Source organism: Mobula hypostoma, chromosome 27 (assembly GCF_963921235.1).
Source record: "Mobula hypostoma chromosome 27, sMobHyp1.1, whole genome shotgun sequence".
NCBI classification, from domain to species: domain Eukaryota; kingdom Metazoa; phylum Chordata; class Chondrichthyes; order Myliobatiformes; family Myliobatidae; genus Mobula; species Mobula hypostoma.
The window spans coordinates 32,542,554-32,565,020 of record NC_086123.1 but is presented as its reverse complement, the minus strand read 5'-3'; the positions used below and the strand labels follow the sequence as shown (position 1 = coordinate 32,565,020).

The 22,467-nt window shown below is 46.5% G+C and overlaps 1 protein-coding gene across 1 annotated transcript in view; it reads left to right on the top strand.

Annotated features, from left to right (window-relative positions):
* The first annotated feature begins 12,081 nt into the window (after positions 1-12,081).
* The window catches only part of LOC134338524 (aldehyde dehydrogenase, mitochondrial-like), a 68,431-nt gene continuing 58,045 nt past the window's right edge, over positions 12,082-22,467 (top strand). Inside the window, exon 1 of the mRNA XM_063034414.1 lies at positions 12,082-12,348. Within this exon, the coding sequence (XP_062890484.1) occupies positions 12,238-12,348 (111 nt within the window). The 5' untranslated portion in view covers positions 12,082-12,237. The remainder of the gene's footprint in view (positions 12,349-22,467) is intronic.

Below are 22,467 nucleotides of genomic sequence, written 5' to 3'. Positions count from 1 at the left end.
GCCCTTTCCCATGAAACAGTCCAATGCACAACGTTAGAGCTCAATGTTTTCCCGTCTGTTCGTTCTCCATCGATTTTCCCCTCAGGCCTCCTCTCCCGGCCCCATTCCAAGTCCACTCCATCCTGCAGACTACGACTTCCCCATCCTGGCATCTTCTCTCTCCCTCTTCTGATGAACAAAAAGCTGTAAAACCTTCGCTCGAGCACACAAGAAAGAAAACACCTCCCCTCACTGGCCAGCGCACATTCCAAAGTCCCCATTATCTCTAGTCATAACCCAAACTTTGCTGCTACAGAGAAACCATTACCTTAGCAGTGAGACATTAGAGAAAAACCATTATATTAGCAGTGAAACCTTACAGCATGTTACACTCTCCCCCCCACCAAATTTAGTCATATCCTCATGATGTTGAGATAATTCACCAACCCTTCCTGCAAAGCACAAAGTCCAAGCCAGGTGTAATAGGCAGTGACATAGCTCCCCAAAATGGTACGGGCCACACTCTGTTCCCCCAGTGCTACATCGGCCAGCCTATCCGGTGGTCTCCTAATTCCCTGAGACCTCCGTCCCTCCTCACCTAACTCTTCAGATTCCCACACTACTGGGGATACTTCTGGTCTACCTGGCGAGGCCTCCCCTGGCCTCTCATTCGTGCCCACTGGCAACTCAGACCCCTCTGTCCCCTGGCCAAGCCCTACTTCATCCCTTGCAGGGTCCCACTGCAACCCAGTCTGTCCACAGATAGCCCCCCCCCCCAGTTTCACCTGACTCAGCGGGAGGAGCTGGGAGTCTCTTCCTCAGTCAATGGGGAGTTAGCAAGAGGCAGCATATACCACACATCCAGGTCCTCATTCTCTGAATCAGTATCCCTCTCAGGGGTGGGGGCCAGCCTAACCTCTCCTGCTGTTGGCCCTGCAGTCACCCTGCATTTCCGCAGAGTCCTCTTACTAGGTGTAGTCTCCAAGTCGGGCTCTGGGTCTACCTGCACCTCTTGTACTGGGGCAGCAAGTGGTTCTGATGGACAATCTTGACAGGCCCATTCCCATCCTCTGGTTTCACCCAGAAAACTGGTAGGTTTGGCATCTGACTCTCCACCACATGGGGCGTAGCCACCCAGCGGTCAGCCAACTTATGCTTTCCAGGTAGTCCCAAATTCCTTATGAGGACTCTGTCTCCAAGCAGAATTGGGAGAACCTCACCTTTTGATCGTACCTCCTCTTATTTCCTTGGTTCTGCTTGGCAGCTGCAACCCCGGCTCATTCATAAGCCCTTTTCAGCTCTCTTCTCATATCAGACGTACTTCAGGTAAGTCTTCGGCAATAAGTTATCCTCGTCAGTCCCGAAACAAAGGTCGATGGGCAACCTCGCCTCGCGTCCAAACATCGGATAGTATGGCAAGTACCCGGTAGCTTCGTTTCGAATACAGTTATAACTGTGGACCAGATGTCCAATATGTTGACTCCACCTGCTCTTCTTGCTGAACTTCAAGGTCCTGAGCATGTCTAGGTCCAAGTAAACCTCTCAGGCTGGGGATCACCCTGCAGATGATGGGGAGTAGTCCTTGACCTCTCAACTCCAAGCATTCCCAGTCTGCTCTCAAAATCCTGTCTCTGATCACTATGTATCCACCTGGGGACACTTTAATGAATGAAATACTTTTTCCCACAACACTTTGGCCAACGTGGATGGTCCTTGGTAGGAAAAGCCTGTGCATATCTGATGTAGTGGTCTGAGATGACTGAGACATTGACCATGTTGCTGGCATCAGGTATAATTGACAGGAAATCCATACACACCAGGTCCAGAGGCCCCACACTCTGCAAGTGGGTCAAGGGAGCTGCCCACGTAGGCAGCATCTTCAGCCGTATGCATCGAATGCACGACTTGCAGTATTCTTCCACCTCCGACTTCATTCGGGGCCAGTAAAACCGGTCTCTGAGCAATCCATAGGTCTTTTCCACCCCCAAATGTCCAGAATCATCATGAAGTGACTTCAACGCAATCCTCCTGTACTTCTCCAGCAGAACCAGCTGGCAATGCCAAGATCGGTCCGGGGTGACATGATCCAGTGTAGGAACTGGTTCTGCAATTCCAACCAAGGCCACTCTCTCAGTAATGGAGGCACCACCACATGTTTCATCTTCTCTGCCTGAGCCATGTCTCCCTTTTCGACCACTGACTAAATGGCACCGATGCCCAGATCGACTCGTCGAGCAGCTGCCACTTCCCCAGAACTCAATTCCAGCAGCTGATTTGTCTTCAGAGCAGTCAGGTTACAGTAAACTTGGGGTAGGGCGTCATCAGAAGCTCCCAATTGATCCACTGCTCGATCCTTCCCCTCCTTTCCCTCTGCCTTCACGGTGATGGCAAACTGACACATGGCCTTCACCCCGGGGCAGAAACGCTCTCCCACTCCTCATCCCTGTCCAGTCCCTCATGCACCCGTCTGAACAAAGCATCAGCATCAATGTTCCTGCTTTCCGGCTGGTACTTCAGGCTGAGATCATAGGCAGACAACACTGCCAACCACCGATGGCCTGTGGCATCCAGTTTCACCGAGGCCAGGATTTAAATTAGGGGATTGTTGTCCGTCCTCACCTCAAACTTGGCCCCGTAGAGGTAATCACTCAGCTTATCCACCACCGCCCATTTCAACGCCAGAAATTCCAACTTGTGCGTGTGATAGTTTTTCTCGGAAGGCAACAGGCTCTGGCTGACAAACGCAACGGGTCTCAGCCCGGTGCTCTGATCCTGATACAGGACACCCGCTAAGCCCTCTCGACTGGCATCTGTGTGCAGTACATATGGCAATCACAAAAGGCAGCACCGGTGTCTGGGTCAGCTGCTCCTTCAACAACTGAAGGGCCTCCTCACATTTTGCATCCCACCTCAGTCCAAAGGGCTCCAATGGGCTAAGATACTCTCCACCCTACTGTCATTTATCCCCCCTCCCTTTCTTCCCCAAGTGAGGGCAGCCTCACAGAAGCTGATTCAACAGGTTACTCACTTTTGTGTAGCCCTTCAAGAACCTCTGATAGTAACCACAGAACCCGGGGAATGAACGCAGAGTGCTCACAGTCTGGCGTCTTGGCCAAGTAGTCACCGCATCTATCTTAGCCGGATCTTTAACTACTCCAAACGTGAGACTACGTGCCCAGCATAGCTAGCAGACGTCTTGCAGAACTGGCACTTGTCCAGAGAAAGTTTTAACCCTTCAGATCTCAGGTGACCCGGCACCTTCAGTAGCTTCGCTTCATGTTTCTCCAAAGTGTATCCAAACACTATGAGGTCATCCAGATACACCAATACCTCAAGCAAGTTCATATCCCCCACCATCTTCTCCATGACCCACTGGAAGGTTGCAGGGGCTCCTGATCTGCCCTGAGGCATCTTCTCTTTGCCAGCCTCACTCATGGGGATCTGATAATATCCACTCCTCAAGTACAGCACACTAAACAACTTCACACCACTCAGGCAGGCCAGTGCGTCTTCAATCCTCAGGACGGTATACTGGTCAGGGATGGTGCGCCTGTTCAGAGTCCTACAGTCCACACACATCCGTACCATCCCATTCTTCTTTTGGGTCACTACTATTGAGGACACAGAGGGGCTTCGGGACTAGGTGATGATCCCAGCTTCCTTTCTCCTTTACCATAGCTTTGGAGAGGGATAGCAACAGACACGTTAGGAACGTGTTTAGTTGGAGTAAGGGGAAATATGAGGCTATCAGGCAGGAACTTGGGAACAGATGTTCTCAGGGAAATGTACGGAAGAAATGTGACAAATGTCCAGGGGATATTTGTATGTAATTCTGCATAGGTACATTCCAATGAGACAGGGAAAGGATGGTAGGGTACAGGAACCGTGGTGTACAAAGGATGTTGTAAATCTAGTCAAGAAGAAAAGAAGAGCTTATGAAAGGTTCAAAAAACTAGGTAACGCTAGAGAACTGGAAGATTATAAGGCTAGCAGGAAGGAGCTCAAGAGAGAAATTAGTAGAGCCAGAAGGGGCCATGAGAAGGCCTTGGCGGACAGGATTAAGGAAAACCCCAAGGCATACTACAAGATGTGAAGAGCAAGAGGATAAGACATGACAGAATAGGACCAATCAAGTGTGACAGTGGAAAAGTGTGTATGGAACCAGAGGAGATAGCAGAGGTACTTAATGAGTACTTTGCTTCGGTATTCACTACGGAAGAGGATCTTGGCGATTGTAAGGATGACTTACAGCCGACCGAAAAGCTTGAGCATGTAGATATTAAGAAAGAGGACATGCAGGATCTTTTGGAAAGCATCAAATTCGATAAGTTACCGGGTCCGAACGAGATGTACCCCAGGCTACTGTGGGAGGCGAAGGAGGAGATTGCTGAGCCTCTGGCAATGATCTTTGCATCATCAATGGGGACGGGAGAGGTTTCGGAGGATTGGAGGGTTGCGGATGTTGTTCCATTATTCAAGAAAGAGAGTAGAGATAGCCCAGGAAATTATAGACCAGTGAGTCTTACTTCAGTGGTTGGTAAGTTGATGGAAAAGATCCTGAGAGGCAGGATTTATGAACATTTGGAGAGGCATAATATGATTAGGAATAGTCAGCATGGCTCTGTCAAAGGCAGGTCGGCCTTATGAGCCTGATTGAATTTTTTGAGGATGTGACTAAACACATTGATGAAGGAAGAGCAGTAGATGTAGTGTATATGGATTTCAGCAAGGCATTTGACAAGGTACCCCATGCAAGGCTTATTGAGAAAGACAGGAGGCATGGGATCCAAGGGGACATTGCTTTGTGGATTCAGAACTGGCTTGCCTACACAAGGCAAAGAGTGGTTGTAGAGGGGTTATATTCTGTATGGAGGTCAGTCACCAGGTGTGCCTCAGGGATCTGTTCCGGGACCCTTACTCTTCGTGATTTTTATAAATGACTTGGATGAAGTGGAGGGATGGGTTCGTAAATTTGCTGATGACACAAAGGTTGGAGGTGTTGCGGATAGTGTGAAGGGCTGTCAGAGGTTACAGTGGGACATTGATAGGATGCAAAACTGGGCTGAGAAGTGACAGATGGACTTCAACCCAGGTAAGTGTGAGGTGATTCATTTTGGTAGATCAAATATGACAGAATTTAGTATTAATGGTAAGAATCTTGGCAGTGTGGAGGATCAGAGGGATCTTGGGGTCCGAGTCCATAGGACACTCAAAGCTGCTGTGCAGATTGACTCTGTGGTTAAGAAAGCATACGGTGTATTGGCCTTCATCAATCGTGGGACTGAGTTTAGGAGCCGAGAGGTAATGTTGCAGCTATATAGAACCCTGGTCAGACCCCACTTGGAGTATTGTGCTCAGTTCTGGTTGCCTCACTATATGAAGGATGTGGAAACCATAGAAAGGGTGCAGAGGAGATTTACAAGGATGTTGCCTAGATTGGGGAGCATGCCTTATGAGAATAAGTTGCGTGAACAGCTTTTTTTCTTGGAGCGACGAAGGATGAGAGGTGACCTGATAGAGGTGTATAAGATGATGAGACGCATTGATCCTGTGCATAGTTAGAGGCTTTTTCCCTGGGCTGAAATGGCTGCCACAAGGGGACACAGGTTTAAGGTGCTTGGGAGTATCTTCAGAGGAGATATCAGGGGTAAGATCATTTACGCAGAGAGTGGTGAGTGCGTGGAATGGGCTGCCAGCGACGGTGGTGGAGACGGATACGATAGGGTCTTTTAAGAGACTCCTGGACAGGTATATGGAGCTCAGAAAATTAGAGGGCTATGGGTAACCCAAGGTAATTTCTCAGGTAAGGACATGTTTGGCACAGCTTTGTGGGCCGAAGGGCCTTTATTGTGCTGTAGGTTTTCTGTGTTTCTAACTTCCACAAATGTTGCCGAATGTCTTGCACCTGTGCAGGGGCCAGTCTCCGCGACCTCTCTCTCAATGGGGTGTCCTCGGTCACCTGGACAGTGTGACGAGTGCTCTTGCAACAACCCATATCAAACTCGTCAGTGGAAAAGACACCTTCCAGCTTCAACATCTTCTCTACCAACCTCCTCTTCCAACCCGCAGGAACCAGGGAATCCCCAAAGTTGAATGACTCAGCGGTCAATTTTCCTCCTTTTTCCAATAGTTTCTCCTTGGCTTGTCTCCCAGGGACAGTAGACATTACCGTCACCGGGAACAAATGCGCCAGGGGCATCCCCCGCTTGAAGGTGACCTCCCTCTTTGTAGTGTTCCTGATAATCACTGCCATCCTGCTCGCCTGTACAACCGAGGGCTTCTGTAGTTTGAGCCTCACCAGTACCCCAGCAGGAAATCCCAACTCCCCCTTGTGGTCTTCTGGAGCCTCCACTAAAAGTGCCTCACTCGCAGGCACTCCGGGAAATCTGGGGGTCCCCATCACTTTCGCTACTTCCCCGGGCCGTACCACCATTGGCTTCGACTGGGTGAACCACACAGTCCCTCGTCTAAATTCGGTATCTGGCCCAGTGCAGCTACGCACTCCCTCAAAAGCAGCTCGAAACACTGGGTGCACGGACAATGTTCCCAGAAAGATCTCGCCAGTCTTCTCCTTGCAGACCCCCATGAGCCTCCTCATAAGGGTCCCCACCAGAATTGAAACGCCGCCCTTCTCAACGGGGTCCAACACTAATGAATCAAGGACCTCAGACACTCCCACATTGGCCTCCGAGAACTCCAGCTTCACGGACAAATAGCCATCATATGGATAATCACTAGCACTAAGACCCCAGATCTCCTGTGCCCTGAATGATGTCAATGGTAAATGCTTCAGATACCGGTTATACAACAACATGACCCGCGACCTGGTGTTGAGTACGTTTAGCATAAATACCCTCTATCCATAGCAACACACTGGAGCATGGTCCCATTAAACCTTCAGGAATAGGGCCTTTTGCTTTCGGGGGTTCCTCGGTACATTGCTGGGAGCATGCTCCCACAGAGACACCAGGATGTTCCCTCACTGGGTCTCCAATAAGATTTCTCAATCTCTCTCTCTGCTTGGGTACCCAAGGGCTCACTCTCCTTCTCACGTGACGCCGCTGGCCAGCAGCCCTCTGCATTGTTCATCCCCTTGGGGGATCCACCCCCCCATCAGCTCCATTATATGGGGGGAGGGGTCAAACCGCCGATAACATCCGAAACACCTCTGTTCTCAACTCTGCCACAATCTCCTCTACCACTCCCCAGAAAAGGCTATCCGTGGTCACTTCACTGCAGGGGGACCACTACCGAGGACTGTACCCAGCTGACAGAGGCCTCCCGCACCTCTGACACATTCTCCTCCTCTCATACCTCTTTGATCACCTCAGCAAAAGAGGGACAGGGTGCGTCTTATGAGACTGTCGGAGACTCCAGGCAATCAGATCCTGGGACCAGGCGCCCTTGGCTATCTGGCCCACTCTTAAGTCCACTCTAATCCACCTCAGCCGCCTGAATTACCCCTCTACGCCGCAAGCAATTTAGCTGCCTCTCTAGCCAAAAAATTTAAGCAGAAACTTCTCCTCCTTCTCCTGATGCATGTTCAGAAACCCCACCATGAACTCCATTGGGCTTCCAAAAGCATTTTCCAGTGTTCCCATGTAATCGCTCATGTTTGCTAAGGGATACGGCAATCTGACAGCTCTCACAACTACAGCGGCCCACCCATTCAAACTTCCAAATAATCTCTGTTGCTTTACGTCATCAGAGCACTGCTACTCATCTAACCACTGGGAGGTCTGCTCCACCCAAGTCTCAAACTCCTCTTCCCCTCTAGGGGTGGGCGTTATCCCAGAGAATAGGTGGAGCCAACCATAGCTGGGAATTCGAACCTGGGCATTTTTTCATTTGTTCGCCAGAGAAGCGAGGGCAATACTAACTCAGAATTCTCACTCTCCCCTGGGAAAGGGGGACTAATTAGACATTTCAAATCCGACCACTCCTTCAACTCACTCCTCAGAAATGACAGAACTCTGTCTTTGAAATCTCCACCCTCAGCCACCGCTATGTCAGTGCTGGACTGCATTAAAATGAGAGCTGCACCCTCCACTTTATCAAACCTCTGCCCACAGTTGCAACTTTAACAGTACTTAACAAGCAAATTAACAATTCATCTGGAGTACAAATACCTACCCCACTGGTTCAATGCTCAGGGTAATCACACAGCAGCCAACAAAATCAATCCCGGACGAGCCCCCACAATTGTAACCCTCAGGTTCGGCTAGCAACTTACAGCCTCTGGCCCGGCCAAACTTGAGAAAAACTTGAGTAAATCCAAATCCCTTACTCACTCTTCCTTCAGTTAGTCCTGACGAAGGGTCTCGGCCTGAAACGTCGACTGCGCTTCTTCCTATAGATGCTGCCTGGCCTGCTGCGTTCACCAGCAACTTTGATGTATGTTGGTTGAGAAAATCTCGTTTGGGTGGATGCTGCATGATGTGCTCCCTGTTACAAATCAGTACCATGAAATAACAAACAGTACACAATATGCAATTAAACAATTGAGCTTTATAATTCTTAATTTGACTATAGGTTAGTAAAGAAAACAAAAAGAAAAAGGGTCCATTGTCATGAAACAGTCTAATACACAACGTTGGAGCTCGATGTTTTCCTGTCTGTTCGTTCTCCATCGATTTTCTCCTCGGGTGTCGACTCCCGACCCCATTCCAAGTCCACTCTGTCCTGCAGACTACGACTTCCCCATCCTGGCATCTTCTCTCTCCATCTTCCACCAATCAAAAGACCCCGAAACCTTTGCTCAGGCTCACAAGAAAGAAAACACCTCACCTCATTGGCCAGCGCACATTCTGAAGTCCCTGTTAAATAAATAAAGGCATCCGTTAGTCTTGCGAGACCATGGATCTGTGCCTGGAAAGTCTTCACTCTCCAGGGCGCAGGCCTGGGCAAGGTTGTATGGAAGACAGGCAGTTGACCATGCTGCAAGTCTCCCCTCTCCATGCCACTGATGTTGTCCAAGGGAAGGGCATTAGGACCCATACAGCTTGGCACCGTGTCGTTGCAGAGCAATGTGTGGTTAAGTGCCTTGCTCAAAGACACAACACATTGCCTCGGCTGGGGCTCGAACTCACGACCTTCAGATTGCTAGTTGAATGCTTTAACCACTTGGCCACTTGGTCCGTTGTCTCCATTCATAACCCAGACACTGCTGCTACAGAGAAACCATTACATTAGCAGTGAAACATTATAGACAGTTACGTTTGTAACCAATATGTACTTTGATAAGATATTTACTTTGAATTTTAAACTTTGATCTGTGGGAGGAAATAAATTGTCTGGACTGGTGCAGCAATTCGCACTGCTGTCTGTACGTTCTCCCTGTAACCACATGAGTTTTATTTGAGTGCTCCAGTTTCCTCCCACAGTGCAAAGACGTACAAGTTGGTAAGTTAAGGGGACAGCTGGGCAGCACGGCTTCGATATGGCCTGTACACTCTTCCACACTCTTAGCGACGGGCCTGTCACCTCACCTTGCCTCAGTTCTGCCACAAGAAGGGTGGTTAACAAAGTATTTAGTTGTTTTCCTTGTTTCATTAGCCACCAGCCAGAAGTCGCTGAGGCTCACCAGTGCCATTAATATGTTGCAACTGTCATGTGTGACGCCAAGCAGAGCTGCAGGACGGATGATGCTAATGAGAGAGATAACGGAAGACAATGGAGAAACATTCAAAATGCTAATAAGGGAGGAGAGAGAGATTAACAAGAAAGAAACACAATTCCGATGTTGGCGTCTGCGACAGGCCGTTTGCTTTGAACCTGAACTGTTTGAAGTTTGATGGACAGGTGATACCCCAGCAGGGGGATAAAAATAGCAGGTTTGCTAAGGCACAACACACACGCCTCGAGACCCTGGAAAGAGCAGTGTGCCCCACAAGGTGGTGGGAGTTTGGAGGACCGGTTCGCGGGAATTGGTCAGAGGCTCACAGGGTGTAAAGGTACGATCAGTGGGAACCTGGTGTGTGTCCGCCCTTGCCTGGGTGCCGGGTTCACCACGGAAGAACGATCGCATCCGGAACGGAGGGGTCACAGTCGGTAACCACAGCTGAATCAGAAGATATCAAAAGGTCTGCCCAAAACCAACTGCATCTCTCACTCTCTCTCTCTCTCTCTCCAACGGTACAACAACAGCGATTACTTCGAACTGCACTAAACTGAACTGAACTCTGCTTCACTTAAGACTGATCATTTTACCCCCAGACTGCAATAGAGCTTGGTTGATTCCTATTACCCTATTTCTGTGTATATGTGTATATTATCATTGCTAACCTGTTACATTTATATCCTTGCAATTAGTGTACTGTATTACTTATTTCTTTAATAAAACTTTATTAGTTCCTAGTAGTCACAGACTCCAACCTTGGAGGCGTGTTCCATTGCTGCTGGTTTGGCAACCCAGTTACAGGGTACGTAACACAACCAGGTTAGATCCTTGGAGATATTGACACCCAGAAACCTGAAATTGCTCACTCTTTCCGCTTCAGATCCCTCTATGAGGATTGGTCTGTGTTCCCTCATTTTACATTTTCTTAAGCCCACAAGCAGTTCTTCGGACTTACTACATTGAAGTTGGGGTAGATTTGACTACTTACCTATACAACAGGGCAATTAGCCACAATAAGTTCCTCCTTGGGTGACAGGGTGGAGATAAGTCTCTACCAAGGGAGATGTAAGGCTCTCCTTCCCTCTGCTAGCCTGCAGGTCACCCTTGGATAAGGTGTAGCACCTGCTTAGCCCCCGATTGGGGTCACATGAAGCCATGGGAGCAGGTGGTGGATGGTCGTACGAGCAGCTGGTGCATATCACAAGTCCTGGTTATGTGACCACTGACGCTGGGAAGACAATCTCTGAAGAGTATTGATAATAGCTAGGGTCACCCGTCTTGTAAAGACACTGCCCAGAAGGCAGCAAACCACTTCTGTAGAAAAATTTGCCAAGAACAATCAAGGTCAAGGGACTTTGATCACCTATGTCCTAGGACAGGACACATAATGATGGTGAAGTTGCTCCTGGAGGAATGGTGAAATCCTGGGGTGGTTGATGAGAATGCGGGAAGAATAAAAACAAAAGATTAATGTAGATTAATTTAGATTAAAGATTAATTAATTAGATAAATAAATCAATTAATTTAGCCCTCTGGAGACGCCGTGGGCATATCAACAAAACGTCAAAGAAGGAGGGTGCCCACCTGATGATCCCAATGACGTACCCACCCTCCCTCCTTGTCACCACTCCAAACCCACTGCCAACATCGAGTGCCAACTTACCATAGGGATTGAAACATCAAGACTTAGTAGCTCTACTAATTAATTAGATAAAAAATGCACTTTGAAGATAGGTGAGATGCTCGTCTATGAACTGAACGGCCTTTCTCCATATCAGAACCCTCTCATGACCCTCTGATCACAGTTCAGTACTGATATCATTGGCCTTTATACCGCTGCCACATGACTCGTTTGAATTCGCAGCAGCCAAACTGTAAACATCACGGGAGCGGAGGCTTTTACAGACTGTCAGCCAAAATACAAAATCCAGCTCTGCAAATTTCTTCCTCACGTTTCTCTTAAACAATATAACCGCACAGAGGAGCCTCAGGGTAAACAGTGAAGGCTGGACATATCTTGTTTTCCCGTGCCGATTCAACATAAAATTCATCACGATCTTTTAAAATAAAAGGAGGTCAAAACAACAATTCGTGTTCCCATGGTTACGTGGCCTGGTTTGAGCAATCGTGCCATTTTGCATCGCTTTAATTGTAAATCAGGATGGAAGCCGTTGAGAATAAACACATCTAGAAAGTTATTAAACCTCTTCTCAAACCTCTTCTTCAAAACTATTCTCAGAAAAGATTGGTGCACATTAAATATTAATCTGTCTTACTCCCTCCAGGGGGTAGGCAACTTTAAGCACAAATGATTTTCTAGCATGCTTTATTCATTAATTTGGGGCAAAAAAAATAACTAGATGTATTTAAATGGACAAGTCCCACATTTATCCGGTCACAGAGGCGAAAAGGTTGCCTTTCTCTGGACCGTGTTGATATTTCCAGTTGACTTTCACAAGACCAGCGGCCCTAGTTTCTTCGGTCTGAGCGGTTGATTGGCAGTTCGCCATTAAACTGGGCGGTCTGGCATGTTTATAGGCAGCGACACAGGCGGGCGCAATTTTTAGCAGTTAATTGAATTCGAGTAAGATTTTTCTTTTTTCCCCGCCTGAGGGGTTCTTTTTGGACGAACAGGAAAAATGCTGCCGTCGGTAGTTAGCCGCTTGTTCAGGATCTCCCGAGTGAGGAGGTACTCGGCGGCTGTGGCGATTCCAGCTCCCTCCACTCAGCCGGATATTTACTTCAACAAGGTAATGGAAGGCAGTCCTGTGCACAGCAGGGAGAGAATATTGGTTGTACTCGTTTAAAAATCAATGTGACGGGTCTGAACTTGAGTGAAATATTACGAAATGGGTAGAACGTGTTATGCGCTGATGTCACAAAATGAAAGGCTGTAAATTTGATGCAGAATGCAGAATATGTGCTCGTGTGGGTGAATTTCAAATGGTTATATCTCCTTGAAGTTTCCGGCCAGCTATTACTGTACCAAAAGGGGATGTTGTTGATTTTGAACCGAAGTACAGATGCATAAATCCCGTAGGACGCAGCGAGAATCCAGGAAAGAAATTGCAGGGCTTAATGGCAGCGGGTTTATCTTTGTCTACCCGTGGGCGAAGTATTGGAAAGCTGGAGATGGCTAATGTGCATTTATTCCAAAAGAGCTGCAGAAACAAACAATCCAGAGAAATACAGGCTGGTGAACTTTGCATTTGTGCTGAGATAGGTACAGGAAAGCATACTGGGAGACCAGATTTATTTTGAAAGGCAAGCAGAGATTAAGGGAAGTTCAATATTTCCACTTAGTATCAGAGAATGTAAACATGCATAGAAACAAAGAAAAACGACAGCACAGTACAAACCTTTGCCCACAGTTCGGCACAGTGCTGTGCCGAACATGTACTTACTTCAGAAATTACCTAGGCTTACCCATAGCCCTCTATTTTTCTAAGCTCCTTGTACCTATCCAGGACTCTCTTAAAAGACCCTATTGTAGAGGGAACTTGATGATGGTGAGGACAATATGAATGAGGTTGATGTTCTGGAGCATGTTGATATTAAAGGAGAGGAGGTGTTGGAGTTGTTAAAATACATTAGGACGGATAAGTCCCCGGGGCCTGATGGAATATGCCCCAGGCTGCTCCATGAGGCGAGGGAAGAGATTGCTGAGCCTCTGGCTAGGATCTTTATGTCCTCGTTGTCCATGGGAATGGTACCGGAGGATTGGAGGGAGGTGAATGTTGTCCCCTTGTTCAAAAAAGGTAGTAGGGATAGTCCGGGTAATTATAGACCAGTAATTATAGTCTGTGGTGGGAAAGCTGTTGGAAAAGGTTCCTAGAGATGGGATCTCTGGGCATTTAGAGAATCATGGTCTGATTAGGGACAGTCAGCATGGCTTTGTGAAGGGCAGATCGTGTCTAACAAGCCTGATAGAGTTCTTTGAGGAGGTGATCAGGCATATAGATGAGGGTAGTGCAGTGGATGTGATCTATATGGATTTTAGTAAGGCATTTGACAAGGTTCCACATGGTAGGCTTATTCAGAAAGTCAGAAGGCATGGGATCCAGGGAAGTTTGGCCAGGTGGATTCAGAATTGGCTTACCTGCAGAAGGCAGAGAGTCGTGGTGGAGGGAGTACATTCAGATTGGAGGATTGTGACTAGTGGTGTCCCACAAGGATCGGGTCTGGGACCTCTACTTTTCGTGATTTTTATTAACGACCTGGATGTGGGGGTAGAAGGGTGGGTTGACAAGTTTGCAGATGACACAAAGGTTGGTGGTGTTGTAGATAGTGTAGAGGATTGTCAAAGATTGCAGAGAGACATTGGTAGGATGTAGAAGTGGGCTGAGAAATGGCAGATGGAGTTCAACCCAGAGAACTGTGAGGTGGTACGCTTTGGAAGGACAAACTCCAAGGCAGAGTACAAAGTAAATGGCAGGATACTTGGTAGTGTGGAGGAGCAGAGGGATCTCGGGGTACATGTCCACAGATCCCTGAAAGTTGCCTCACACGTAGATAGGGTAGTTAAGAAAGCTTATGGGGTGTTAGCTTTCATAAGTTGAAGGATAGAGTTTAAGAGTCGCAATGTAATGATGCAGCTCTATAAAACTCTGGTTAGGCCACACTTGGAGTACTGTGTCCAGTTCTGGTCGCCTCACTATAGAAAGGATGTGGAAGCATTGGAAAAGGTACAGAGGAGATTTACCAGGATGCTGCCTGGTTTAGAGAGTATGCATTATGATCAGAGATTAAAGGAGCTAGTACTTTACTCTTTGGAGAGAAGGAGGATGAGAGGAGACATGATAGAGGTGTACAAGATAATAAGGGGAATAGATAGAGAGGATAGCCAGTGCCTCTTCCCCAGGGCACCACTGCTCAATACAAGAGGACATGGCTTTAAGGTAAGGTGTGGGAAGTTCAAGGGGGATATTAGAGGAAGGTTTTTTTTACTGAGAGAGTGGTTGGTGCGTGGAATGCACTGCCTGAGTCAGTGGTGGAGGCAGATACACTAGTGAAGTTTAAGAGACTACTAGACAGGTATATGGAGGAATTTAAGGTGGGAGCTTATATGGGAAGCAGGGTTTGAGGGTCGGCACAACATTGTGGGCCAAAGGGCCTGTACTGTGCTGTACTATTCTATGTATCCGCCTCCACCACTATTGCCGGCAGCCCATTCCACATAGTCACCACTCTCGGCATAAAAACCTTACCCCTGACATCTCCTCTGTACCTACTTCCAAGCACCTTTAACCTGTGCCCTCTCGTGCTAGCCATTTCAGCCCTGGGGAAAAAGCCTCTGACTATCCACACAATCGATGCCTCTCATCATCTTATCACCTCTATCAGATCACCTCTATCAGATCACCTCTCATCCTCCGTTGCTCCAAGGAGAAAAAGCCAAGTTCACTCAATCTATCCTCTTAAGGCATGCTCCCCAATCCAGGCAACATACTTGTAAATCTCCTCTGCACCCTTTCTAAGGTTTCCACATCTTTCCTGTAGTGAGGTGACCAGAAATGAGGACGGTACTCCAAGTGGGGTCTGACCAGGGTCCTATATAGCTGTAGCATTACCCCTTGGCTCTTAAACTCAATCCCATGGTTGATAAAAGCCAATGCACTATATGCCTTCTTAACCACAGAGTCAACCTGCACAGCAGCTTTGAGTTTCCTATGGACTCAGACCCCAAGATCCCTCTGATCCTCCACACTACCAAGTGTCTTACCATTAATTCTATATTCTGCCATCATATTTGACCTACCAAAATGAAACACCTCACACTTATCTGGGTTGAACTCTATCTGCCACTTCTCAGCCCAGTTTTGTATCCTATCAATGTCCTGCTGTAACCTCTAACAGCCCACCGCACTATCCACAACACACCCAACCTTTGTATTATCAGCAAATTTACTAACCCATCCCTCCACTTCCTCGTCCAGGTCATTCATAAAAATCACAAAAAGAAGTGGTCGCAGAACAGATCCCTGAGGCACACCACTGGTTACCGACCTCCATGCAGAATATGATCCATCTACAACCACTCTTTGCCTTCTGTGGGCAAGCCAGTTCTAGATCCACAAAGCAATGTTCCTTTGGATCCCATGCCTCCTTACTTTCTCAATAAGCTTTGCATGGCGTACCTTATCAAATACCTTGCTAAAATCTATATACACTACATCTACTACTCTACCTTCATCTGTGTTTAGTCACATCCTCAGAAAATTTAATCAGACTCGTAAGCCACGACCTGCCTTTGACAAAGCCATGCTGACTATTCCTAATCATATCATGCCTCTCCAAATGTTCATAGATCCTGCCTCTCAGGATCTTCTCCATCAACTTACCAACCACTGAGGTAAGACTCCGCTGGTCTATAATTTCCTGGGCTATCTCTACTCCCTTTCTTGAATAAGGGAACAACATCTGCAGTCCTCCAATCCTCTGGAACCTCTCCCGTCCCCAATGATGATGCAAAGATCATCGCCAGAGGCTCAGCGATCTCCTCCCTCGCCTCCCATGCCTGGGGTACATCTCGTCTGGCCCCAGAGACTTATCCAATTTGATGCTTTCCAAAAGCTCCAGCACTTCCTATTTCTTAATGTCTATATGTCCAAACTTTTCAATCTGTAGGAAATCATCCCTACAATCGCCAAGATCCTTTTCTGTAGTGAATTCTGAAGCAAAGCACTCATTAAGTACCTCTGCTATTTCCTCCGGTTCCATACACACTTCTCCACTGTCACATTTGTTTGGTCCTATTCTCTCACGTCTTATCCTCTTGCTCTTCGCATACTTGTAGAATGCCTTGGGGTTTTCTTTAATCCTGCTCACCAAAGCCTTCTCATGGCTCCTTCTGGCTCTCCTAATTTCATTCATAAGCTCCTTCCCGCTAGCTTTATAATCTTCTAGATCTCTATCATTACCTAGTTTTTTGAACCTTTTGTAAGCTTTTCTTTTCTTCTTGACTAGATTTTCAACAACCTTTGTACACCACAGTTCCTATACCCTACCAGCATTTCCCTATCTCATTGGAAAGTACCTATGCAGAACACCACACAAATATTCCCTGAATATTTGCCACATTTCTTCCATACATTTCCCTGATAACATCCGTTCCTAATTTATGCTTCCAAGTTCCTGCCTGATAGGTTCATATTTCCCCTTACTCCAATTAAATGGTTTCCTAACTTGTCTGTTCCTATCCCTTTCCAATGCTATGGTAAAGCAGATAGAATTGTGATCACTATCTCCAAAATGCTCTCCCACTGAGGGACCTGACACCTGACCATTTTCATTTCCCAATACCAGATCAAGTACAGCCTCTCCTCTTGTAGGCTTAGCTACATATTGTGTCAGGAAACCTTCCTGAACACACCTAACAAACTCTACCCCATCTAAACCGTTGCTCTAGAGAGATGCCAATCAATATTCAGGAAATTAAAATCTCCCACCACAACAACCCTGTTATTATTACACCTTTTCGGAATCTGTCTCCCGATCTGCTCCACGATGTCCCTGTTACTGTTGGGTGGTCTATAAAAAAACATCCAGTAGAGTTATTGACCCCTTCCTGATTCTCATTTCCACCCACAGAGACTCAGTGGACAATCCCTCCTTGATTTCCTCCTTTTCTGCAGCCGTGACACTATCTCTGATCAGCAGTGCCATGCCCCCACCTTTTTTGCCTCCCTCCTTGTCCTTTCTGAAACATCTAAAGCCTGGCACTCTTAACCATTCCTGCCCCTGAGCCATCCAAGTTTCTGTAATGGCCTTAATATCATAGCTCCAAGTACTGATCCACGTTCTAAGCTCATCCGCTTTGTTCATGATGCTTCTTGCATTAAAATAGACGCATCTCAAACCATCGGTCTGAGTGTATCTGTTCTCTATATCACCTGTCCCAAAAAAGGTCCCAATGATCCAGAAATCTGGATCCCTGTCCCCTGCTGCAATCCCTCAGCCACGCATTTATACTCCACCTCCCTCTATCCCTATACTCATTGTCACGTGGCACAGACAGCAATCCTGAGATTACTACCTTTGAGGTCCTGCTTCTCAACTTCCTTCCTAACTCCCTGTAGTCTGTTTTCAGGACCTCCTCCCTTTTCCTACCTGTGTCGTTGGTACCAATATGTACCACAACCTCTGGCTGTTCACACTTCAGGAGATCGTGCACGTGAAACACCCCGGACCCTGGCACCTGGGAATCAAACTACCATCCGCGTTTCTTTCCTGCATCCACAGAACCGCCTGATTCTGTGTAAGCAATTTATAGCCTGAAATTCTTGTTCTTCGCAGACCTCTACGAAAACAGAAGGGTACCCCAAAGAATGAGTGACAGTAAAAACTGTTTGAACCCCAAACCCCCCCCACACTCCCATCCTCTCATGCACAAGCAGCAGCAAAGCATTGTCCCTCCATCTCCACAGTTCAGCAAAAAAGTATCAGCCCCCTCCACCCACCAAGCAAAGCCCCCAGTGAAGACCATGATCTGCAGTACAATAAAAACTAATCATTCACGTGGCCCTAGCAAAATCTTTGACAAAGTCTTGCATAGAAGGCTAATCTAGAAGGTTAGGAGACATAAAATCAAAGTTAGCCTGATGGGAGGAGACAGAGGGTAGAGAATTGCTTTGCAGATTGTTGGACCTTGACCAGGGGTGTGTCACGGTGTGCAGAATTAATATATAATTTATTAGCTTTAATATAGTTTCTCATATCTGCCAGGACTTTGGATGAGAAAATAAGTGGCCTGGTTAGTAAGTTTGCAGATAATGCCAAAATTGCAGATATTGTGAACAGTAAACACAGTTGTCTAAAGAATCAACAGGATATTGATCAATTGAAGAAACAAACAGCAGACGAAACTATACTCTTGATAGATATGAAATGATTTGTGAACTTAAACTCGGGCAGGACATAGACAGTGAAGGGCAGAGCCCTGTGTCAAAGTACAAGTAAATAGTTCATTGAAAATCAGTAGACAGTCCTTGGTCCAAGACGCCGGCTGTTTACTCTTTTCCATGGATGCTGCTTGGCCTGCTGAGTTCCTCCAGTATTTTGTGTGTGTTGCTTTGGATTTCCAACAACTGTAGAATTCCTCGTGTACATGAGTAACAGGACGTGAAGAAGGAATATAAACATGTTTACCTTCATAGGATGTGGCACTAAGTACAAGAGTTGAGTCCTCAATGTTATGGTTTTATAGAACATTGGTAGACAACACCTTAAGTACTGTGTGCCATTTGGTAGCCATACTATACAAACGGTCATAAGATATAGGAGCAGAATCAGGCCATTGGGCCCATCGAGTCTGCTCCATTATTTCATCATGGCCAATCCATTTTCCCTTTCAGCTCCAGTCTCCTGCCTTCTCCCTGTATCCCTTCATGCCCTGACTAACCAAGAATCTATCAACCTCTGCCTTAAACATCCCTAATGACTTGGCCTCCACAGCTGCCTGTGGCAACGAATTCTACAGATTCACCGCGCTCTGGCTAAAGAAACCCCTCCTCACCTTATTTATTTCTCTATTTATCCATTTATTTATTTGTATTTTTGTTTGTTTATTAAGATGTAACATGAAATAGCCCCTTTCTGGCCCTTCAAGCCACACTTCCCAGCAACCCCCGATTTAATCTGAGCCTAATCGTGGGACAATTTACATCGGCCAATTAACTCACCAACTGGTAGCTCTTTGGACTGTAGGAGGAAACCACAGCACCCGGAGCCAAATCATGCAGTCACGAGGAGATTGTACAATCTCCATAGTACCGTAAAGTACTGTACTAACCACCCACCCCCTTCCCAGCCATATCCAGACATTCAGGCCAACTGTAGTCCTGGCTGAGATTGGACCTATGGTCTCCTGCTCTGTTATCCCTAAACTCACTCAGCCCTGGAGGAGGAAATGAGGAGAGATGGAGGGGGAAATATCACATACAACCTCAGTTGCTACCTTCAATTCAACTTAAATCATCAGAAGTGCTGAACCAGGGAAAGATTACATAAAGCCTTCAACTGCCGGAGGCGGCTTCATTCCAACCTTTAACCAGCCATTTCCTAAGGAAACTATTTTCCAAATTTTAAAATAACTGCATTATCAGACTCTCTTCTGCGTGACTTCATAGCCTTGAAGTTTGAAGCTTGACTAGAGGTTCAAAGAGATCTGCTTTACAGTTTAACATACAAACGTTTGTACTTTGAAACCGGACAACAGTATGGCCTTACACAGACTAGTCAGACAAATAACTCCTACGTGTCACCACAATACAACTTTAGTCAGTGAGGAAATAAGCTGCAGTATTAAACACCTTTACTTACTCCTCACAGGTGAGCAGAACAACTCAGTGGCAACAAACTAAGAAGGGTTAACACCATTTTCAATGAAAACAGCTACAGACACACAAATCAAGAAATTTAGTCCTTCTGCATTGACTTCCATCCTCCTTTCAAAGCCAATCCCAGGTTGGACGAGAGGTGGTTGCATCACTTCACAGCTTTGGTTCTGTACTCTGTGGAAATGAAGTGCAGGGTTCTCACTTTAAACATTTATTAGTACCATAAAAGTAACCAATGAACAGACAGCCCATCCTGCTAGGGAGTTTATGCAATATCAAGTTCCTCAAGCATGTTCCTCATCTTTCAGCCACTTGCCTTGCTTGCTCTCACATTGGGACAGGACAGTGAAACAAGTTCTTGGTGATGTAGAATTTCAGTACGTTGATTTGGTGAGTTACCTCTGTTACGTACCCCGTAACTGGGTTGCCAAACCAGAAATGGATCACTCAGTTGGAGTCTGGATCACTAGAACTAAGAAAGTTTTATTAAAGAAACAAGCAACACAGTAAGCAAAAGGATAATAAATGCAACAGTTCAGCAATGATAAACACACATGTGCACAGAATTAAGATAACAGCATCAATCAAGCTCTATCGTTGTCTAGGGGTAAATGACCAAATTTCAAAGTGACACAAAAGTTCAGTCCAATTTAGTTCAGTTCGCAGTAATTGTTGCCATGGCGATGGACAAAGTGGGGGGGGGAGAGAGAGAATGACTGATCATTCAGAAACGGCTTCACTCACAGACCGGCGATAATTGCTCACAAGCAGCTTTTGGGGTGGGTCCTTTCTGATGTCACCTGAGGTCACCGACTGTGACCCCTCCTCCAGATGCGGTCAATCCTCTGCAGTGAACCCGGCACCCAAGCGAGGGTGGACACACACCGGGTTCCCGCTGATGGTACCTTTCCACCCTGTGTGTTTAAGGTCCGATACTTCTCACCGACTCGTGAGAGGCGCACCGCTTCCAGGGTCTCGTTATCTCGGGTGTCGTGTGTGTCCTGCCTTAACGAACCTGTCCCTTTTTATCCCCATGCTGGGGTATCACCTGTCCATCACTTCAAACAGTTCAGGGTTCAAAGGGGGAGCCGCTCCAGACAGCTCTCTCTCCCGTCCCTTCATTACACATCTCCAGATCGCCTGTCCATCGCTTCAGACAGTTCAGGGTTCAAAGGGGGAGCCGCTCTAGACAGCTCTCTCTCCCGTCCCTTCATTACACATGTCCAGATGCTGCTTCATTGTTCCTTATCTCTCTCGAAGACAGGTGGCAGACCAACTGCTGATCACACAGGACAGCTAACATCTTATCTATGTGTATTCTTGTCACACCTCCCATTATCAACAACCAAATTTAGCAGGGCATCTCCAAGATAAATTCCACCATTCTCCAGCAGAGGCCTTGGAAGTGTCATAGAGTCATAGAAAAGTACAACTCAGAAACAGGCCTTTTGGCCCATCTAGCCTCTATGAACCACTTAAACTGCCTGCACTCATTGACCTGTAGCCCTCCATATCCCTACCATCCACGTATCCAACCGAACTTCACTTAAACGTTGAGATCGTGCTGACAGCTGATTCCACATGAAGTTTCTCCTCGTGTTCTCCTTAAACATTCACCTTTCACCCTTAACCCATGACCTTTGGTAAACAAGAGAGGGTGCAGAAAAGATTCACAAGGATGTTGTGTGCACTGAACAGATTAAGTGATGGAGAAATTGGAAGTTTTCCCTAGAGCGAAGGAGGTTGATGGATGACCATAGAGATTTATAAAATTATAAAGTTGCTGTCTATTTCTCATGGTAGGTAAGTCTAGGTGGAGAGGTGGAGATACGTCTTTACCAAGGAGTGTAAGGCGTCCTTTCCCTCTGCAAGCCTTCAGATCACCCTTGGGTGTAATCAAGCAATGTATTTACAATATTACTCAAATATTAAATACTGATATATTAAATACACAACACCTTGATTTATTGGTTAGCACTATGTATGAGATAGAGAAAGGAAGATGTTTCCCAGCCATTCCATTGGAAGTGCTCTTCTAGTTGTCTGGTCAACAAAGTTGTGGTTGATTCTCTCCTTCAGTTCTAGGTAACTTGAGTATATTAAAATTCATGTTTATTATCATGGGGACATATACAGGACATAAATGCCATGAAAATTAACTTCTAGTTTACAGCATAAATGAAGCAGATATAAATAAAACTCTATTTGGTGAGATCATGGTTCATCTGGTCTTGACCTTGGCATCCAAAATTTTTATCAGAATTTAATGTTGAATATACTAAGTAACCCAGTCTGCTCGAATAATACAATGCCACAAACTGTTACAGCTGTTCTCATCTGGGAAACGGTACCGCAGCATTAAAACTAGGACCAAAAGGCTCCAGGACAACTTCTTCCACCAAGCCATCAGACAAATTAATTCACACCGACACAATTGTATTTCTAAGCTATATTGACTGTTCTATTTCCTGTCTTACTGTACATACTATTTATTACAAATTACTGTAATGTACACATTGCACATTCAGATGG